The 23,739-nt window shown below is 41.7% G+C and overlaps 1 protein-coding gene across 3 annotated transcripts in view; it reads right to left on the bottom strand.

Annotated features, from left to right (window-relative positions):
* Window positions 1-23,739, bottom strand: part of LOC121579739 (CD166 antigen homolog) — a 76,347-nt gene that overhangs the window by 25,080 nt on the left and 27,528 nt on the right. For all 3 annotated transcript variants that reach the window (XM_041894590.2, XM_041894592.2, XM_041894591.2), the window contains exon 2: window positions 6,641-6,747. In XM_041894590.2, coding sequence (XP_041750524.2) covers window positions 6,641-6,747 — 107 coding nt within the window. The remainder of the gene's footprint in view (window positions 1-6,640; window positions 6,748-23,739) is intronic.

Genomic DNA, 23,739 nt, shown 5'->3' with positions numbered 1-23,739 from the left:
ATTTCAATTAACAGGTGTGCCTTCTTAAAAGTTAATTTGTGGAATTTCTTTCCTTCTTAATGCGCTTCAGCCAATCAGTTGTGTTGTGACAAGGTAGGGGTGGTATACAGAAGATAGCCCTATTTGGTAAAAGACCAAGTCCATATTATGGCAAGAACAGCTCAAATAAGCAAAGAGAAACGACAGTCCATCATTACTTTAAGACATGAAGGTCAGTCAATACAGAACATTTCAAGAACTTTGAAAGTTTATTCAAGTGCAGTCGCAAAAACCATCAGTTGATGAAACTGGATCTCATGAGGACCGACCACAGGAAAAGAAGACCCAGAGTTACCTCTGCTGCAGAGGATGAGATCATTAGAGTTAACTGCACTTCAGATGGCAGCCCAAATAAATGTTTCACAGAGTTCTAGTAACAGACACATCAACATCAACTTTTCAGAGGAGACTGCGTGAATCAGGCCTTCATGGTCGAATTGCTGCAAATAAACCACTACTAAAGGACACTAATAATAAGAGACTTGCTTGGGTCAAGAAACACGAGCAATGGACATTACACTGTTGGAAATCTGTCCTTTGGTCTGATGAGTCCAAATTTGAGATTGTTGGTTCCAACTGCCGTGTCTTTGTGAAACGCATAGTAGGTCACGGATGATCTCTGCATGTGTGGGGGGAGTGATGGTGTGGAGTGATGGTGTGGGGGTGCTTTGCTGGTGACACTGTCAGTGATTTATTTAGAATTCAAGGCAAACTTAACCAGCATGGCTACCACAGCATTCTGCAACGATACGCCATCCCATCTAGTTTGCGCTTCGTCAGACTATCATTTGTTTTTCAACAGGACAATGACCCAACACACCTCCAGGCTGTGTAAGGGCTATTTGACCAAGAAGGAGAGTGATGGAGTGCTATATCCGATCACCTGGCCTCCACAATCACCCGACCTCAACCCAATTGAGATGGTTTGGGATGAGTTGGACCGCAGAGTGAAGGAAAAGCAGCCAACAAGTGCTCAGCATACAGTGCCTTGCAAAAGTATTCATTCCCCTTGGCCTTTTTTCTATTTTGTTGCATTACAACCTGTAATTTAAATTGATTTTTATTTGGATTTCATGTAATGGACATAGTCAAAATTGGTGAAGTGAAATAAAAAACATTACTTGTTTCAAAAAAATATTTAAAATGAATAACGGAAAAGTGGTGCATGCATATGTATTCAACCCCTTTGTTATGAAGCCCCTAAATAAGATCTGGTGCAACCAATTACCTTCAGAAGTCACATAATGAGTTAATAAAGTCCACCTGTGTGCAATCTAAGTGCCACATGATCTCAGTATATATACACACACCTGTTCTGAAAGGCCCCAGAGTCTGCAACACCACTAAGCAAGGGGCACAACCAAGCAAGCGGCACCATGAAGACCAAGGAGCTCTCGAAACAGGGCAGGGGCAAAGTTGTGGAGAAGTAAAGATCAGGGTTTTAAAAAATTCTCAGAAACTTTGAACATCCCACAGAGCACCATTATATCCATTATTAAAAAATTGAATGACTATGGCACCACAACAAACCTTCCAAGAGAGGGCCGCCCACCAAAACTCACGGACCAGGCAAGGAGGGAATTAATCAGAGAGGCAAAAAAGAGACCAAAGATAACCCTGAAGGAGCTGCAAAGCTCCACAGCGGAGATTGGAGTATCTGTCCACAGGACCAATTTAAGCCGTACACTCCACAGAGCTGGGCTTTACGGAAGAGTGACCAGAAAAAAGCCATTGCTTAAAGAAAAAAATAAGCAAACACGTTTGGTTTTCACCAAAAGGCATGTCGGAGACTCCCCAAACATATGGAAGAATGTACTCTGGTCAGATGAGACTAAAATTGAGCTTGTTGGCCATCAAGGAAAACACTATGTCTGGCACAAACCCAACACCTCTCATCACCCCGAGAACACCATGGTGGTGGCAGCATCATGCTGTGGGGATGTTTTACATCGGCAGGGACTGGGAAACTGGTCAGAATTGAAAGAATGATGAATGCCGCTAAATACAGGGAAATTCTTGAGGGAAACCTGTTTCAGTCTTCCAGAGATTTGAGACTGGGACGGAGGTTCACCTTCCAGCAGGACAATGACCCTAAGCATACTGGTAAAGCAACACTTTAGTGGTTTAAGGGGAAACATTTAAATGTCTTGGAATGGCCTAGTCAAAGCCCAGACCTCAATCCAATTGAGAATATGTGGTATGACTTAAAGATTGCTGTACACCAGTGGAACCCATCCAACTTGAAGGAGCTGGAGCAGTTTTGCCTTGAAGAATGGGCAAAAATCCAGACATACCCCAAGAGACTTGCAGCTGTAATTTTGCATCTTCAAAGTGGTAGGCATGTTGTGTAAATCAAATGATACAAACCCCCCAAAAATCCATTTTAATTCCAGGTTGTAAGGCAGCAAAATAGGAAAAATACCAAGGGGGGTGAATACTTTCGCAAACCACTGTATGTGGGAACTCCTTCAAGACTTTTGGAAAAGCATTCCTCATGAAGCTGATTGAGATAATGCCAAGAGTGTGCAAAGTTGTCATCAAGGCAAAGAGTGGCTACTTTGAAGAATCTCAAATATAAAATATATTTTGATTAGTTTAACACTTTTCTGGTAACTACATGATTACATATGTGTTATTTCATAGTTTTGATGTCTTCACTATTATTCTACAAAGTAGAAAATAGTAAAAATACAATAAAAACCCTTGAATGAGTAGGTGTGTCCAAACTTTTCACTGGTACTGTATATGTTTATAAAAGAAGATCCTCAATTGTCAAGTGAAAATCAAATCAGATATTGACTGAATTATTATTATAGCACATAAAACATTTTACTGGCACATTCTGGCATTTTGGTGGGAATTCAGATATTACATTCATTGTAAAATGCAAATAATTTTTTCTTATAATGCACTCATATATACATTTTCTTAGTATTTCAAGTATTTCATAAATACTTCGTGATAAAATAAAGAAAATTGGGGGTTTGATTTTTTAAAAACATATTTTCCCCAAACTTTCAGCACAAATGCCTTCCAACATACACTATGTCCGGTAGACATACAGTGGGGAAAAAAAGTATTTAGTCAGCCACCAATTGTGCAAGTTCTCCCACTTAAAAAGATGAGAGAGGCCTGTAACTTTCATCATAGGTACACGTCAACTATGACAGACAAATTGAGAGAAAAAAATCCAGAAAATCCCATTGTAGGATTTTTAATGAATTTATTTGCAAATTATGGTGGAAAATAAGTATTTGGTCACCTACAAACAAGCAAGATTTCTGGCTCTCACAGACCTGTAACTTCTTCTTTAAGAGGCTCCTCTGTCCTCCACTCGTTACCTGTATTAATGGCACCTGTTTGAACTTGTTATCAGTATAAAAGACACCTGTCCACAACCTCAAACAGTCACACTCCAAACTCCACAATGGCCAAGACCAAAGAGCTGTCAAAGGACACCAAAAACAAAATTGTAGACCTGCACCAGGCTGGGAAGACTGAATCTGCAATAGGTAAGCAGCTTGGTTTGAAGAAATCAACTGTGGGAGCAATTATTAGGAAATGGAAGACATACAAGACCACTGATAATCTCCCTCGATCTGGGGCTCCACGCAAGATCTCACCCCGTGGGGGTCAAAATGATCACAAGAACGGTGAGCAAAAATCCCAGAACCACACGGGGGGGACCTAGTGAATGACCTGCAGAGAGCTGGGACCAAAGTAACAAAGCCTACCATCAGTAACACACTACGCCGCCAGGGACTCAAATCCTGCAGTGCGAGACGTGTCCCCCCTGCTTAAGCCAGTACATGTCCAGGCCCGTCTGAAGTGCATTTGGATGATCCAGAAGAGGATTGGGAGAATGTCATATGGTCAGATGAAACCAAAATATAACTTTTTGGTAAAAACTCAACTCGTCATGTTTGGAGGACAAAGAATGCTGAGTTGCATCCAAAGAACACCATACCTACTGTGAAGCATGGGGTTGGAAACATCATGCTTTGGGGCTGTTTTTCTGCAAAGGGACCAGGACGACTGATCCGTGTAAAGGAAAGAATGAATGGGGCCATGTATCGTGAGATTTTGAGTGAAACCCTCCTTCCATCAGCAAGGGCATTGAAGATGAAACGTGGCTGGGTCTTTCAGCATGACAATGATCCCAAACACACCGCCCGGGCAACGAAGGAGTGGCTTCGTAAGAAGCATTTCAAGGTCCTGGAGTGGCCTAGCCAGTCTCCAGATCTCAACCCCATAGAAAATCTTTGGAGGGAGTTGAAAGTCTGTGTTGCCCAGCGACAGCCCCAAAACATCACTGCTCAAGAGGAGATATGCATGGAGGAATGGGCCAAAATACCAGCAACAGTGTGTGAAAACCTTGTGAAGAGTTACAGAAAACGTTTGACCTGTGTCATTGCCAACAAAGGGTATATAACAAAGTATTGAGAAACTTTTGTTATTGACCAAATACTTATTTTCCACCATCATATGCCAATAAATTCAATAAAATCCTACAATGTGATTTTCTGGATTTTTTTTCCTCATTTTGTCTGTCATAGTTGACGTGTACCTATGATGAAAATTACAGGCCTCTCTCATCTTTTTAAGTGGGAGAACTTGCACAATTGGTGGCTGACTAAATACTTTTTTTCCCCACTGTATATACTACTCACACACTTAGTTTGTATTGCATATTTGAAATATTTACTTGAATTCCTTACCAACCCACTAAATTTGTCACTTCCGAAACATAGTGAAAAAGTAGCAATAAAGACAGAACCATGCACAGTACCAACTGGGCAAAAACTGGTTGAATCTAAATCTATGTGATGACGTTGAATCAAAGTGGAAAACTCATTGGATTTGCAAAAAGTCATCAACGTAATAGCATTTTGACTTTTTTTTCATCTAACTAACTTTTAACCTAAATCCAATGACATGGTGACATTCTTTGTTGATTTCACGTTGAATTCACAGTAATTGACAACTCAATCAAATGTAAATCAAAACTAGACGTTGAACTGACGTCTGTGCCCAGTGCGTAGCGATCATTTGATTAAAACTTCCATTACAGATTAATAAATAAAAACATCTTTGCATACCAAATTAACAACATAGTCTAAACATAATTGTTTTAATGATTTTCAAAAACCTTCGACTTTAATTAAGAGAAATATAATCTCTATTGTTCTCTGTAAAATGTTCAATGTTGATTGTAGGAATATGAAACTTGTTGATAGATTGAATTACTTATGCATCTAATTAAATTACGTTATTAGATGTTTAAATTCTCACTTTACCCAACTTTATTTTGTCAACATAACAGGCTTTTCTTATGTCAAGTTTCAATCAGAGATAAATGGAGGACTTTAGATGGATATAATTACTTTTAGTACAGACTGACATTGAGGGCTTCCACCATTTAAAAGTAAACTGGGTGGGGATTCCTATGGGCTGGAACTGCTCAGACAATGCGCTCAGAGAGCATAATCTTCTTCAAATTGGGTTGCCTATGGTTGGTAAAAAAAAAGACTAAGGGCTCTATTTAATCCACATCGCGGAAGTTCAGCTTTGCAGCTGAATGAAATTTAAAGGCAGACTGCATTCACGGTAAACACTGCATATGTCGGCTCAATCGGAAATTACCTTCACATTTCTATAACGGAATCTGTAACTCTTCAGCTTTACAGATTGAATTGAGCCCTAAGGTAATATCCAGTAGCCAAGACCAAGATTTATACTAGGGCATTGGTCCCAGAATCCAGACCCAGACTCAGTGAGTTGAGACCATGACAAGTTAAAGACCAAATTGATGTGGTCTTGAGTGGTCTCAAGACCAAGACCACTAGATCAAGAGTCCAATGGCCCTTTCTTCAATTGTAAGAAACTCAAGTAGAGTAAACTTGAGTATAATACAGAACAGGTGAGTACAGTCCTGTACAGAATAGCACATTATAGACATTATGTTTTGGCCAAGTCGATGTTGGAGAGGTTGGAGCCCCCCTGTTAGCTATGCATCTCAATACTCAATGTTTAAAAATAAAACTAATAATTAGATCATTATCATTCAATGTAATAATAGAAGAACTCAATATGTTCTATTGAAATAATAGTGTTAAGAAATTACAAAAATAATGAATTGCTTTATTTTCAAGCATGAATTTTAGGAGTTAGGGTTTGGGATAGCCACTTCTTAATAGAAATAGGTGTATAAAACTGACTTTGGACTACATTTTTTAAAACAATATGTATGTTATTGTCTTGGATTGAATTACAACATATCATGAGACGTAACTTTTTTGTATTTTTCAATATTTTTTTTTTTGGGGGACTGCAATACAAAGGGGTGGAACAGGGCTTCAACCACCAAAAACCTGTTCCGTCTCTAGGCCTACCTGTGCTGTCTAGACCGCCTCATTAATTACGCCTCATTAATTATGAATTACTGTTGTTGTCACGTTCTCTTGTATGATAATCATGTGGAATGTGTGTGTTAAATGTGCTGATTTAAAATCCGTTTGTTTGGATGAGTAGTCATGCCTCCACCTACATCTGTATCTGGAACAGTCAATGGGAGACAAAGGACAGTAAAAAGACTACTTACATATTTCCATTTAGTGAAGATAAGATCCTCTGGCTTGGCAGCTCCATTATTGCATGGCACTTCGATCGTCGCTCCGTACAAGCCTATCACAGTTACTGTGCTACAAACTGAAAAACAAAAAATGAAAGAATATGTTGAAAGTGCTACACATAGTATTTTCCAAAGAAAATTGCATTGTAATTTCAGAAAATGTCCATAATATACACTATATATACACAAAGGTATGTGGACACCCTTTCAAATTAGCTGATTCTGCTATTTCAGCCACACCCGTTGCTGACAGCTGTATAAAACCGAGCACACAGCCATGTAATCTCCATAGACAAACATTGGCAATAGAATTGCCTTACTGAAGAGCTCAGTGACTTTCAACGTGGCACCATCATAGGACGCCACCATTCCAACAAGTTAGTTAATAACATTTCTGTCATGCTAGAGCTGCCCCGGTCAACTCTAAGTGCTGTTATTGAGAAGTGGAAACATCTAGGAGCAACAACGGCTCAGCCGTGAAGTGGTAAGCCACACAAACTCACAGAATGGGATCGCCAAGTGCTGAAGCGCGTAAAACATAATCTGTCCTCGGATGCAACACTCACTACCGAGTTCAAAACTTTCTCCGGAAGCAACGTCAGCACAATAACTGTTCGTAGGGGGCTAAGATCACTATGTGCAATGCCAAGCGTTGGCTGGGGTGGTGTAGAGCTCACCGCCATTGGACTCTGGAGTGATGAATCGTGCTTCGTCAGCTGGCAGCCTGACGGAAGAATCTGGGTTTTGCATAATGCCAATTGTAAAGTTTGGAGGAGGAGGAATAATGGTCTGGGGCTGTTTTTCATGGTTCGGGCTAGGCCCCTTAGTTCCAGTTAAAGGAAATCTTAACGCTACAGCATACAATTACATTCTAGACGATTCTGTGCATCCAACTTTGTGGCAACAGTTTGGGGAAAGCCCTTTCCTTTTTCAGCATGACAATGCCCCCGTGTGCAAAAATGGTTTGAGAGATTGGTGTGGAAGAACTTGACTGGTCTGCAGAGCCCTGACCTCAACCCCATCGAACACCTTTGGGATGAATTGGAACACCGACTGCAAGCCAGGCCTAATCGCCCAACATCAGTGCCCGACCTCACTAATGCTCTTGTGGCTGAATGGAAGCAAGTCCCCGCAGCAATGTTCCAACATCTAGTGGAAAGCCTTCCCAGAAGAGTGGAGTCTGTTATAGCAGCAAAAGGGGGACCAACTCTATATTAATGCCCATGATTTTGGAACGAGATGTTCGACGAGCAGGTGTCCACATACTTTTGATCATGTAGTGTATCTGGCGCTAATAGTGGAATGATAGTGTTTCACAGTATTACTTACCCGCCAGTGTTGTGATTGGCTGTGATATTCGCCTATTGATTTCTCCCGCCGCCGGAGCGGCATCTGTTGTCAAACTGGGAAAGCTGTTCTGACTTTGGGGCTGTGTTATCTAGTGGAAATCGCTCATTTCCTGGTTGCAAACATTCTACCCTGTTTGCTCAATTTCAGTTTATGTGAGCAAACATGCACTGAATAGTGTAGGGAATCATTGTACCATCTAAATCCCTGTGAAATATCTTTCCAATAACAACAAATATAGATTTTATTGCTGTTTGAAGCGGGTGGACCTGTAACTTTTGTTTTGCTCCCAGATTGACAACAGATGCCACTCCAGCGATAGAAATCAATAGGCGAATATCAGTAAATCTGTGAAACAATATAATTCAATGCAAAAATTCTGTGTGTAAATCCTAGCACCTTTAAATTCAGTATAAATAGACTCTTTAGAGCTCTATGGGGATCTCATAGGTTTAGATCTCTGTGGGGTAACTGGACAAGGTCATGCAAAACAAAGCCACTTGGAAAAGGTTTGGGAAGGTGAACAATGCAAGCAGGGGTCCTGCAACTGAGTAACATAAAGAGGTTTACAATTTTTTTTAAAGAATTCTAAGGATATGGGTATTTGATGGAGTGCTGCACTTTCGGTGACGAACTTCCTGACCAAACAGTGGATCATATGTTTTCCTTTTCAAAGTGCTTCTCTGTGAGTAATATATGACAGTGGTAAGCTAGGGTCCAACACCCCGACGAGGCAGCTGAGTCACACTGCCTTCACTAACCATTTATTTCCAGGAAAACAGAGCGGAACCTATGGTAGAGGTTGCCATGGTGACAATGAGGCCCAGCCAGGCAGCGAGAAGGACAGCTTTAGGAGAGGAGATGAACGGGACAGGTCAGAGGGAGCAGGACTGGAGGGATCTTCACGCTCCAACCACTTCCATAGGTCCCTTCCTGTCTTTGAGCTTTTATGCCAAAGAAGCAGAGCAAGGCAGAGTTCAAATTCTGGTCATACCAAAGCAGTGAGCTATTGGCAACCCCAACACAAATGAACAGCACACAGACAAAGTGGCATTTGCACTTGCCTAAGTAGCCTCATGTTCCCATTCTATTTACACCCTCAATATCCCATGCGTAAGTGTATTACGGTGCGGTTGAAAAATAGGCGCATGTGATTTTGGTCTCTTTATATAAGACACGAGGTACAAGACAATTCAGCACAGAGCTTATAGAGTTAAGAGTATTCTAAATATAACTGCTAAAAAGCACAAGAGTCATTTGAGGAAGTGGTTTGAGTGTCTGACTCAAGGTCCCTTCAATAAGTTCATTGTTTGGGTCAAAGATATACATCAAACTTTATTGCTTGGAATTTGAGAAGACGCTAACCTTTGAAAGTGAGTGTATGTGAGAGGGACTCAAATGGAACTTGACCAATTGTTTTTCTCCTAATTCCATTTACACAAAATAAAATACTATATTTATTTCACAAAATGGAAGACCTTGACATTTTTACAGACCTGGGTCAAATGTCTGCTAAATGGCATATTATTATTATTATTATTATTATTATTATTATTATGTTGTTTTCCTTCAAATACTTTAGGTGCACTTGATGAAGGTAGCGAACCGGGAATGCTGGTCTGGTTTGAACAGCCCAGTCTCATCCAAGACCCGGGGATTCCCTATTAAAGGGGCGGCAGGTAGCCTCGAGGTTAAAGCGTTGGGCCAGTAACCAAAAGATCGCTGGTTTGAATACCGGAGATGATAAGTGAAAAATCTGTCACTGTGCCCTGGAGCAATGCACTTAACCCTAATTGCTCCAGTGGCGCTGTGTAATGGTGACCCTGGCCGTGACCCCACTGCCTGCGGGTGTCTCAGGGGGAGTTGGGATATGGAAGAAACACATTTCCATTACCCACGTGTGTGTACAAAACATTAGGAACACCTTCCTAATATTGAGGAAGGTGTTTTGCCCTCAGAACAGCCACAGGGATGCTGGCCCATGTTGACTCCAATGCTTCCCACAGTTGTGTCAAGTTGGCTGGATGTCCTTTGGGTGGTGGACCATTCTTAATATACACGGGAAACTGTTGAGCGTGACAAACCCAGCAGTGTTGCAGTTCTTGACACACTCAAACTGGTGCGCCTGGCACATACTACCATACCCCGTTCAAAGGCACTTAAATATTTTGTCTTGGCCATCACCCTCTGAATGGCACATATACACAATCCATGTCTCAAATGTCTCATGGCTTAAACATCCCTCTTTAACCAGTCTCCTCCCCTTCATTTACACCGATTTAAGTGGATTTAACAAGTGACATCAATAAGGGATCATAGCTTCACCTGGATTCACCTGGTCAGTCTATGTCATGGAAAGAGCAGATTTAATGTTTTGTACACTCAGTGTATAAGCACCCCCAAAATTATTATTGACAGTCCAGGTGTGAGCCTCCCTGTGTACACACACTAGCCTATATTGTGTCTAGAGAACGCTGTTTGCTTTAGAAGCAGACAGTGCGGGTAAACAAAACAGTAGCACAGCTAAATAGCCTTCTACTGCGTCAGGTAAGGGACACCATGACAACAGCTAATCACCCGGAAGGAAGGAAAGGAGGGGGAGATGGCAGAGGGGGGATGCAGGGAGGGCCTTTCCTTCAGCAAAGTCAATTCAGAGACGGCTTAAGGCAAACATTCTCCACAGTGGGATTGATAGGGCAATGCTCTCCTGCCTTTAGCAATGAGACGGAAAAAGCAATCCTACGCTAGGGCCTTTTCATCACAATCTTACCAGGCTCAAATCCCTCCGAGGACCTAGGCTTGCCTGAACCGCTTCCTTCTTATCCACCACCAACAAGCTATGTTTACTTAGGCATGAGAAAGACACAAAAAACACAGGGAAACTCCTATCTTATATTGTTCTTGACCAATGTAAACTAACGATCCCTCAATCCCTCGAGCAAGTCTAGTATGGAACTGTGTGAGTCTGTTATCAGATGCCCTGCATAGCCAATTTTTAGACAGAGGGAAGCTAATAACAAAGCATTATTCACAAAGGGTGAGGCATTTAAGATGTTCCAGTGTGTTATATTGCTTTAATTAAATGAAGCTGCCTCTGATAACACACTGCTGAGCTGTCTGGAATTGGAGGGAAAACCTCCAAGTATGATCTGAGCAGTATGTGCAGTCAGCCTACTGCCCCATGTGACCCATGAATGTGTGCCTCTTCAAATAAAAATAAAATGCTCTCCGACTCGTAACCACCCTTCTTCAAACAAACCCTGGCAACTGTTTCTGACCTGCAGCAACAAGAGTTGTTCCCACTGGTTTAAAACTGGTTTAATCAATGTTTCCACATCATTTCCACCAAAAATAATCTGTGATGACGTTAAATCAACGTGGAAAACTAATAGGATTTGTAAAAAGTCATAAACCTAAAGGTATTTGTCATTTCTTTACCTAACTTTTAACTAAATCCAATGACATGGTGAAATGTTTTGTTGATTTCACGCTGAATTCACATTAGTTGACAACTCAACCAAATGTAAATCAAAACTAGACGTTGAACTGACGTCTGTGCCCAGTGGGTTTGCTCTGGCTGAGAAGTGCTATGGTCTTATCTTGTACAGGTGATTGTACAACCTAACAAATTAATGCTTTTGACCAGGGAACAGATGTTTATTTGCATGGCCTACACCCTTTAAACTATTCCCTCAAGCGCTTACTATACTTGTACTATGAGGAAAGTGTTGGTGGACAATCTTTCTTTACTGTCAAATTAGAAGTAAACTATATGGATGTGTATAAAGTACTAAAGGGTTTAACTCATTCCATGCACATCTAATATTCGTGTTTCGTGATTTCTTAGAACTTATTCAGAATGATGATACTGAGAAATGTCCTTTGACAGCTTTTGAATAATTTAATTACAGGCTCAAAATATGATGGAAGTTAGCCTTCATGTGGTTGTACAGATGTGTAAATAACTAAAAACACTAATGAAGATAAAAGTCTGCCTTCAAGTGTTCAAGGAGTGTGAAAAATATATCAACAGCTAAATCATTGGTGTGAGACTAACATTTACAATAACTTCACCTGTCAGAAAATGTTTTTGTCTCAATGTGGAATAAGGGATTAACTACACAAGTAAATTACATATAAAAAACATGAATATTGTTCTACCAAACACTATCACAAAACAATTATAGAAGTAGCTTATTTGAAACAACAGGCAGGAGTCATGAATGGTTATAATGGCACTATAATACATTTAGTCTTCAGTAAGGTATCTTCAAAGGTGGTCAACATTACCAAACTGTGCCAAGTAGTCAGACTATGGCTACGTCCTTGCAATGTAAATTTCTAAGGGTTTTTCCAGGTCCTCCAACATTCAAAGTAGTTTCAACCACTTTCATTTGCATGCTGCCAATAGACTCACATAATCCACTCTATACTGCAGGGTCAAACCGTTCCACAAAGAGAAATCTTTCAGCAAAGGTTGCAAGACCATTACCGACATAAAGACCCTCTTCCCTGCCATGCTTTCGATGCTGAGATCAAACTAAGAGAGAGGAGGATTGCTAAGGTTGGTCACAAAATAAAAGAAACTTGAGTAAATGAGGGATACAAAGTATATTGAAAGCAGGTGCTTCCACACATGTGATCCTGAGTTAATTAAGCAATTAACATCTCATCAACAAAAGGGTCATTTATAAAAATGTCCAGTTGCCCATTATTTTGGCTACCATGGCTAGAAGAAGAGATCTCAGTGACGTTGAAAGAGGGGTCTCAAAGGAGCACATGGGGTTTAAATGGTGTGTGTGTGTGTGTGTCTCAGTCACCAGATCTCAACCCAATTGAACACTTATGGGAGATTATGGAGCGGCGCCTGAGACAGAGTTTTCCACCAACATCAACAAAACACCAAATTATGGAATTTCTCATGGAAGAATGCTGTTGCATCTCTCCAATAGAGTTCCAGACACTTGTAGAATCTATGCCGAGGCGCATTGAAGCTGTTCTGGCCCAACGCCCTTAAGACACTTTATGTTGGTGTTTCGTTTATTTTGGCAGTTACCTGTATTTCCCCATAGCTCGGAGAGACCCTAGCAAGTCAGTCAGCCAGCCAACCTGCAGTCCTCTCTGTAATTACTCATATCTAACACTCAATCCAAATTAACTTCAGAAGATCTGAAAATCCTCCTCTGGCCCCCATTGGACCATTGGCATAGCGACAGCAACAAGCACAACAGAGCTGTTGGAAATGTCCTCACCCCTTGCATTGCAGCAGACGCACATAATGAGCAAGAGCTTCTCCCACCCGAGATGGAGCTGGAAATGTATCGCCAATGGGGAAATCAACGCTTTCCCACATCTTTCCATAGCAGAGTGTGTGTGTGTGTGCGCCATCAGAAAATGACTGCCTTGCGAGTGATCAAGCCCTGAGACTTATTGCTGGTAGCCGAATGGCACAGAAGGTAATTATCCCCACTGTTTTGTTTACTCATAACCAGAGACAGATGGGAGGAAAAATAACTAGGTCTATACCACAAGAGTAAGAATGCTAAATGTCCTCCCTCCAAATGCACAGAACCTGCCCGGTGCCCTGCATAGTGTCTGATATTTGGCTTTTGATAATTGCCCTTAGCAATGTGGATGTTCATGCACAAACATACACACAAAATGAACATGCGTTAAGAAAGACTAATTTCCTGCATGTCTACTTAACTTATTGGGCTATGGATTTTCTGAATTCAAAATGTAGGCTTTAACACTTAAACTGCCGGGCCTCGCTTCCCCCGTTACTACGCCAATTGGAAGCCATTTTGACTGCAACATTCTAAAAAGTTAAATAAATATTTAATATCTGCTATCGGAAAAATTATCCTTTGGTTGTGTTTATGAAAGACTTGGGTAACATTAGAATACGAAAAAAAATTGCTTTCAAAGAACACAATAGTATTTTCATTAGTTTATGTTACTGTAGGTGATCTGCTGCTGCTCACGTGTGGAGCGCAAAGGAACAGTGGTTGTGATATTTTGAAATAGAGCTAATCTCTTCAATTTTGAGAGTTATTTGGCAAAGATAAACGTTTTGGAGACCTCGAAATCTGCTCTTTGTGATACTACACTGAACAAAATTATAAAATAAACATGCAACAATTTCAAAGATTTTACTGAGTTTCAGTTCATATAAGGAAATCAGTCAATTGAAGTAAATTCATTAGGTCCTAATCTATGGATTTCACATGACTGGGAATACAGATATGCATCTGTTGGTCACAGATACCTTTAAAAAAAGGTAGGGGCTTGGATCAGAAAACAAAATCAGTATCTGGTGTGACCACCATTTGCCTCATGCAGCGCAACACATCTCCTTCACATAATGTTGATCAGGCTGTTGATTGTGGCCTGTGGAATGTTGTCCCACTCCTCCTCAATGGCTGTGCGAAGTTGCTGGATATTTGTCTTTGTATTTATTATGGATCCCCATTAGCTGCTGCCAACATTTTAAATAAATATTACACCCACAGAGCTGCAATAGTCTCGTAGCCAGTTATGGAGAGCTAAAAGTCTGCTGAACCGTTCAATGCCACGATTTAGGGAGGGCAGAGGGCCAGATATTATGGGGCGTTGGTGGTTGTCAAGTAGTGACCCAATCAGTTCTTTAAAATCCATCTTCAGCTGTTCTGAGCTGCCCTTCATAATGTCATTGAATCCTACAGACTCAATTTCCTGATGCTGGTTTAAAATGTTTGGGAGCAGCTTATTGATGTCCTGTGCTCCTGGATAGCACAACGTTTTTGCTCCAGGGACTGACACATTTCTTACCATTGAACTGACCCATTCCTACGTCTCACACAATTTGTTGAGCCTTTCACAGGCCCACGAGAAGCATGATAGCATACACCAGCTGCTCCCGGCAATAGGTCCAGACCTCCCACAGCTGGCAGTGCCCCTTCAGATCCAGAGAGAGGGAAAGGAGCCGAACTCAACGACCAAGTCGCTGCTGGAGTCAGAGTAGTTGGAGTCAGCACTGCCGTCGCAGACACTGTCGAGAACTGGAACATGCTGTCGTACACATAGATCCAGAGCATCCCAAACATGCTCAATGGGTGACATGTCTGGTGAGTATGCAGGCCATCAAAGAACTGGGACATTTTCAGCTTGCAGGAAATGTGTACAGAACCCTGCGACATGGGGCCGTGCATTATGTTGGATGAATAGCACCACAATGGGCCTCAGGATCTCATCACGGTATCTCTGTGCATTCAAATTGCCATCAATAAAATGCAATTGTGTTCGTTGTCCATAGCTTATGCCTGCCCATACAATAACCCCACCGCCACCATGGGCCACTCTGTTCACAACGTTGACATTAGCAAACCTTTGCCCACACAATGCCATAATGCCATCTGCCCGGTACAGTTGAAACCATCCATGAAGAGCACACTTCTCAAGCTTGCCAGTGGCCATCGAAGGTGATCATTTGTCCACTGAAGTCGGTTACGACGCTGAACTGCAGCCTGGTGAAGACCCTGGTGAGGATGACGAGCACGCAGATGAGCTTCCCTGAGACGGTTTATGACAGTTTGTGCAGAAATTATTCGGTTGTGCAAACCCACAGTTTCATCAGCTGTCCGGGTGGCTGGTCTCAGACGATCCCGCAGGTTAAGAAGCCAAATGTGGAGGTCCTGGGCTGGCGTGGTTACACGTAGTCTGCGTTTGTGAAGCCGGTTGGACATACTACCAAATTCTCTAAAACGACATAGGAGGCAGCTTATGGTAGAGAAATGAACATTCAATTCTCTGGCAAAAGCTCTGCTGGACATTCCTGCAGTCAGCATGCCAATTGCACGTTTCCTCAAAACTTAAGACATCTGTGGCATTGTGTTATGTGACAAAACTGCACATTTTAGAGAGACCTTTTATTGGATGCATTATCTTGGCAAAGAATAAATACTCACTGACAGGGATATAAACAAATTTGTGCACAACATTTGAGAAAAATAAGCTTTTTGTGTGTATGGAAAATTTCTGGGATCTTTTATTTCAGCTCATAAAACATGTTGCATTTATATTTTTGTTCAGTGAATATAGCAAATCAGAACATCTTACCTGCATGATTGATGCTTTAGACACTAAAACAAATTGTGCTGGTTTGTTTGTGGACCTGCCAAAAGCTTTTGATACTGTTGATCATGCTATTTTATTGAATAAGTTGTCCTAGATAGGCCTGAGCTCTGATGCCTGTTCATGGTTTCATGATTATCTTAGTGACAGAACTGTGGCCATCGTGATTGATAGGGTTAAGTCTGAATTTCTTGACGTACATAAAGGTGTACCACAGGGTTCGATTTTGGGACCAGTTATCTTCACTATTTATATAAATACCATTGGTTACTACATGATTCCATATGTGTTATTTCATAGTTTTGATGTCTTCACTATTATTCTACAATGTAGAAAATAGTAAAAATAAAGATAAACCCTTGAATGAGTAGGTGTTCTAAAACTTTTAACCGGTAGTGTAGGTATTCCAGACTGGGTCAGGGAGAGGTTGACAATGTCAGTGAAGACACTTGCCAGCTGGTCAGCGCATGCTCTGAGTACGTGTCCTGGTAGTCCACCTGGCCCTGCGGCCTTGTGAATGTTTAAACGGTCTTACTCACATCGGCTACTGAGAGCGTGATCACACAGTTGTCCGGAAATGCTGGTGCTCTCACGCATGGTTCAGTGTTGCTTGCCTCGAAGCAAGTATAGAAGGCATTTAGCTAGTCTGGTAGGCTCGCGTCATTGGGCAGCTCGCTGCTTTGACCTACTACAGTAGCTATGTTGATCTACTGTACTTCAAACAATGTGTAGGCAGGTTGCTTAGGATTCACACCTCCTCAAACAGGCTAATTCATAGTCTTAGAGGAGCTGCTCCCATTTGTACTGCATACAAGGTCAAGTATTGGACTCGTCACACACCACACTAAGACATTATCCCATTCCATAAGCTTTTTTATTATTATATGAAAGGTTTGCCTTTATACTTACAAGAACTTTGGGCTTCATTGAGTGAGCTGTTTTGTCTTGTAGTAATGTGGTGCCTGCCTGTATTTCCTTAAACCTTGATTGTAGCAATAAATGTCATTAGCTAGGTTTCCATCCAATTGGCAACAGATATTATTCTAAAATACAGTTGAAGTCGGAAGTTTACATACACCTTAGCCAAATACATTTAAACTCAGTTTTTCACAATTCCTGACATTTAATCCTAGTACAAATTCCCTATCTTAGGTCAGATAGGATCACCACTTTATTTTAAGAATGTGAAATGTCAGAATAATAATAAAGATAATTATTTATTTCAGCTTTTATTTATTTCATCACATTCCCAGTGGGTCAGAAGTTTACATACACTCAATTAGTATTTGGTAGCATTGCCTTTAAATTGTTTAACTTGGGGAAAATGTTTCAGGTAGCCTTCTACAAGCTTCCCACAATAAGTTGGGTGAATGTTGGCCAAATCCTCCTGACAGGGATGATGTAACTGAGTCAGGTTTCTAGGCCTCCTTGCTCGCACACACTTTTTTAGTTCTGCCCACAAATGTTCTATAGGATTGAGGTCAGGGCTTTGTGATGGCCACTCCAATACCTTGACTTTGTTGTCCTTAAGCCATATTGCCACAACTTTGGAAGTATGCTTGGGGTCTTGTCCATTTGGAAGAACCATTTGCGACCAAGCTTTAACTTCCTGACTGATGTCTTGAGATGTTGCTTCAATATATCCACATAATTTTCCTTCCTCATGATGCCATCTATTTTGTGAAGTGCACCAGACCCTCCTGCAGCAAAGCACCCCCACAGCATGATGCTGCCACCCCCGTACTTCACGGCTGGGATGGTGCTCTTCGACTTGCAAGCATCCCCTTTTTTCCTCCAAATATAACGATGGTCATTATGGCCAAACAGTTCTATTTTTGTTTCATCAGACCAGAGGACATTTCTCCAAAAAGTACGATCTTTGTCCCCATGTGCAGTTGCAAACTGTAGTCTGGATTTTTTATGGCGGTTTTGGAGCAGTGGCTTCTTCCTTGCTGAGCGGCCTTTCAGGTTATGTCGATATAGGACTTGTTTTACTGTGGATATAGATACTTTTGTACCAGTTTCCTCCAGCATCTTCACAAGGTCCTTTTGCTGGTGTTCTGGGATTGATTTGCACTTTTCGCATCAAAGTACATTCATCTCTAGGAGACAGAACGCATCTCCTTCCTGAGCGGTATGAAGGCTGCATGGTCCCATGGTGTTTATACTTGCGTACTATTGTTTGTACAGATGAACGTGGTACCTTCAGGCGTTTGGAAATTGCTCCCAAGGATGAACCAGACTTGTGGAGGTCTAACATTTTTTTCTGAGGTCTTGGCTGATTTCTTTTGATTTTCCCATGATGTCAAGCAAAGAGGCACTGAGTTTGAAGGTAGGCCTTGAAATACATCCACAGATACACCTCCAATTGACTCAAATGATGTCAATTAGCTTATCAGAAGCTTCTAAGGCCATGACATCATTTTCTGGAATTTTCCAAGCTGTTTAAAGGCACAGTCAACTTAGTGTATGTAAACTTCTGACCCACTGGAATTGTGATACAGTGAATTATAAGTGAAATAATCTGTCTGTAAACAATTGTTGGAAAAATGACTTGTGTCATGCACAAAGTAGATGTCCTAACCGACTTGCCAAAACGATAGTTTGTTAACAAGAAATGTGTGGAGTGGTTGAAAAACGAGTTATAATGACTCCAACCTAAGTGTATATAAACTTCCGACTTCAACTGTATATTCTAAAATCTACATGAAGAACATATCTAAAGTTCAATGTGTTTCCATCGCATTTTCAACTCTACCGATTTTCTGGTCACAAAAACTGTTGCGTTAAATAGCTAATGTGCCTACTCTGGTCTTGGCATGTGTGCTCTAGCAAACAACTTGCAGATAAAGTGCGGGTAGGCTATTCTACATGAGATTAGTATGGATAAGAGCGAGAATATTTTTATTTGTCAAACGGCTGTTAAACATCGATCATCATGTCACCAGAATAAGACCATCGATATTTATTGGAAAGGAGCATCAAGCTCATCACCGTGCACTTTCACCACCCCATCATAACCCCGTTCACCACCCCATCATAACTTATTTAATCTGTAGCCTAATAAACTGCATGGTTTCCTGAGTTGTAGTAGCAGGACCACACACTATATCATCGCGTGACTCCAAGTTTACTTCGATTTAATGGTTTTTATATCAATATTTGTGCATAAAGGCGTTTTCACCGCCATTTCTTGCATAATTAATTTTACCAACACAAAAAGATCCTACCATGTCGAACGAACAAATGATCTGTCTGCATTTATAAAATTGTACCGAAACTTCCTGTTTCTATCACAGATGTCATATTATTATTATTTTTTTCAATTTCGGTATGACTTTTCTCGCATAAAAACTGTGGATGGAAACTTAGTTATTGAGACAAAAAAAAATCTCATAAAAAACATGTTTTGTGTCAGTAGGTGCCCAACATAGCAACAGGTGGTGGTGTGTTGGACACTGTCACTCACATAGATAATATAGAGGCCTATAGAGCCTGTCTGCATTGCTTATTTATGTAACCATTAGCTTACCTGTGTAATACTGACATAAGCTCAGAACCACTTGTTTTGCAAACATGGTCCTGTTTTATCAATTGCTGTGCTGATCAATTGACAGTTCATTGCCTATGTCAAATTAATATGTAGTCTAAAGTTATGTTTGTATTTGTTTTTGCAATAAAGATGGTGATGCTACATTAAAACACACATTTACAATAGGCCTACAGTATTTTACAGGAAGAATACAATGGAATATAAAATCACCAGTACTCACATGAGGAACACGTGGAGCCACAGTTATTCTAGGAAAAAGTTTTATTTTGAAACAGAGACCAGCCGCAAATTCTTTCTGGTTCATTGGCAAAACTAGGTTCATTAGAAACCTTATAGCCTGCAATCAAAACGTCTGGCCTCCATGGACCTCTGTATGATGCTTTTTGGTAAGCTCCGTTCCCTTCTTTGTCAATGCTGGTCATTAGTCTCTTCATTCTCAATTGATAAGTCACCCATCAGACTATTATCAATTTAATATTTTCTTTAGGCCACATCTATTATTATTATTATTGTATTATTATTATTATTAATATTATATGTGTGAAATTAGTTTCAATAGGCTATAGTTTAGGTATAGATTGGAGTTGGATGGGCCATTAGCTGGGCAGGCAACTGTTGTCTTATACAATCGGAAAATACACTATCGTCTTATTTTAGTATTTACAATCTATGCGATTCTGGATCAATCAATACATTTTCAGACTGATTCGAATTTACATTTGGTGTCCTGAGGTTTCTTATGACATATTTTAACATAATAAATGCATTAATCTTGTAATTTATTATTGTGGAATATTTACACAATTGAAATATTAACATTCAGAATGACCGTCATGGCCATTCTAGTAGTTCCGGTGCTCTGAATGTTAAAAAGAGTGGTTAGGTTTATAAGTGCATTGTCAAGACTGTGCCGTTAGTAATGGTGAGAGAGCTTGCGGTTCTTTTAGCACCAAGCTAGCTCTGTCTCGGTGGGGGCCACAGTGTGGAGTGCATTTCGCTGCCCTCCCATTGGTTCGCCTCTCTCTCTCTCATGTCCATTCATAACCAAATCCTAAATCCAAACTAAACGCTTTGATCCTCCCCTAATCCCATGCTTTGCTGGTATGAATCGGCACTTGGAAGAGCAATTGATCCACAGCTTTTAGAATCCCCTTTCAATGGACTTGTTGTGGTAGTTCCTTTTGCTTCCTCTCTCAAAATAAACTGTCGCTCACGCACTCTCACGCACACACACCTCAGCACCCCTGGCAGCCTGCATCCACCACCATTAATCAAAACGCCTGTGGCCTAGCTGCTTCCCCATTCTGCTAAATTGGCAAGATAGTATTTTCTTCTTACTGTGGGAGATTCTGAGGTAGAAAGGCAATTAGAAGCCGAGGCGGAGGAGCAGGAGGACAAGGGTGGGGGAAGGATAGTGATTAAAAAAACACTTGGTGTTTGCTGTAGACTGGTACCAAGCACTAGGAAGGGCTGGGGCTGAGTCACATAGGGCCGCTGCGTCAGCGCCACTCTGTCTCTACCTGGCACCGTAAATCTGGATAATGGTGAACTAATGTCAGCCTCCCCCATTACCAGGACCACAATGGCTCCTGAATCATTTTTTGGTTTGTTAGCTACACACACATACACACACACACACACACACAACGGGCATACACACAAGCACACCTGAACAGGATATGTGCACACAAACATGTCAAACACACCTTAAGAGAACCCACACTGATGTGACCTCCTCGCTCCTCCCCCCGCCATGAGGAGTAGTAGAATACCCAGGAGATGTCACGTTAATTCATACTCTGTGGAGTGCAAGTTGCCTTCAAATGTCTAGGCACCAAAATGCAAAAATGGGACACATTCTGCACTTCACTTCCTATAAATTAAATAAGAAACCTGAATGCTCTCTAATTACCATTCGGAGAGATGAGAAGGCCTCTAATTCTTCAGCGAGTGTTTGAAACTGACGCAGAGGAGGACAGGAGAGAGAGGAGGAGACAGGAGAGGGGAAAACAAAGTTGAACACACTCTGAGCATTTCTTTTGATTTATCACCTCGAGACACAGTGGCATGCACTCACGACACCACGCAGTTCGCAGATTTGTCAGGATAGTTTGAAGTAGAGGGCCTATATCAGGATGTGATTAATATATACCGCGGAGGAGGTGTAGAGAAAGTTGTGAGTGCCTTGATCTGGAGCTATAATTATGAACAACTCTATAGCTAGCTACATAACCTTCCTACCATCTACCTTAGAAGCTACCCAAACAGTCTCTATGGAGAGCCATATATACAGTCTCGTTGGTGACTTCTAATTAGTCACATACACCCTGGGAACTTCTCCTCTGGGAACACTAGGGTTTGTTGGTGTGTGGGTGCGTGTGTGTGTGTGTGTGTGTGTGTGTGTGTATATATGTGTGCGCATGGGCATCCGCCCAGGGAGGGGCCATTACGGGAAGGGGAGAGAGCATCGAGATGGCCAAAGCACTCACGCTAGCGCTCCATGTTTATATGAGTGGATATTAAATGGGCATGGGCTGCCAAGTGATGCTTTCCAGCAAACGTGAAAGTGCTTCCTGCACTGGCTGAGTGCTCAAGCCGCTGACATGTTCATCGTCAAACAGACACTTGGCCCTTTGCCGGAAGGAGGGAGATATGGGTGGGGGAGTTCAAACACAGTCTATTTTACCTATTTGAGCTGTGTGCTGTTGATACAGAGCCTAAACAGAGCCTAAATGTTGAGGAACAAGCACTTGTCATTGCGGGCAGGACTGTGGATGGTTCTCCTCAGAACTCCCACTCAGACTTCAAATCAACTCGGCAAGAATCTCCAGCCCTTAAGACCTGACACACCGATAACAAACAAGGGTCTAAAACCAGAATTGAAAGACTAGGGATTTTTGGGGGGGTCTGTTGGTTTATCTTTTATTTATTTTGAATTTTTTTACCGATTGGGAGTGGAGAGGGTCACTTTGAGAAATCTTCCCCTGGAGACCACATCAATCTTAGCGGAATGAAAATGGAATTAAACGTCCTGTAGAGAGAACAGCTCTACGTCTTTTTCCCCTGCTTCCCAGGTAGAAGATTAACATTGATGACCATGCCAGAATGAGTTCCCACCCTGACAAATGTCTGAGCAGGGATATCACTCAGTCCCCACAGTTAACGATTCCAAAAGCCAACCCCTATGATCATGCGGCCAAGGTCAAAAATCAGGTTTCACACCAACGTTGAGATGAGAACCAATGTCATCCAGACACAGATTAATCCGATGACTCTCCGTATCAAATTAACTAACGGCGCTGGGGAAAAAGCAGACAATATTAGTATCTATACCCAGAAATGCAATCTCAATCTATTTTCAGGGAGTGTTTGTCTGTTCACGCCTCAATCCAAAAGCAAGGGCATGCTTACAGTGGGAGGTCAAATGGGAACAGAGAGGGAGGGTGTTATGACGAGGGGAATATGACCCCTGCCCCAGACAATGCTGTCACTGAGGCCCATAAAGGAGCGGATAAGACAAGGATGGAACAACGAGAGGTGTGTGACTGACTGGATGTCTTGCCTGGACGCAATGAATGAAATCAGTATGGGGAGGTGAGCAGGGTTGTTAGGTCTGGCTGATAGTGGTCCAGGCCTCAGTTCTAAATTGAGCTGCCCACCTCTGTCTGGACAAGGGGCATTGAGGGGACAGGTGTGACTGACACTAGCCAAAGAGGCCCTGTGTGTGTGTGTGTGTGTGTGTGTGTGTGTGTGTGTGCGCGTGTGTGTGTGCGCACGCACATGTTCATGACAGAGGTCATCCAATCTCCAAAGTACCGGCACCCACCTCACCACAACCACCTCTGTGAATCCCCATAACCTCACAACCACCCCAAATTTTCCCCTACCCCAGTCCCACGGACGATACCTTATCAGGGAACAGAGGTCAGTCGGAATGGGCCATCTGCTCACAATGACAGAGATAAACCCGTGGAGGCCTCGTCATGGCAGCCGGCCCCCGCTGTGTAGCTACAGTGACCCTGGGAAAAGGGCCAGCCGCTCTGCCAGAGCCCTTGGG

This window comes from Coregonus clupeaformis, chromosome 13 (assembly GCF_020615455.1).
Source record: "Coregonus clupeaformis isolate EN_2021a chromosome 13, ASM2061545v1, whole genome shotgun sequence".
Lineage (NCBI taxonomy): Eukaryota > Metazoa > Chordata > Actinopteri > Salmoniformes > Salmonidae > Coregonus > Coregonus clupeaformis.
The sequence above is the reverse complement of the archived record's forward strand: the minus strand, read 5'-3'. Positions and strand labels throughout refer to the sequence as shown.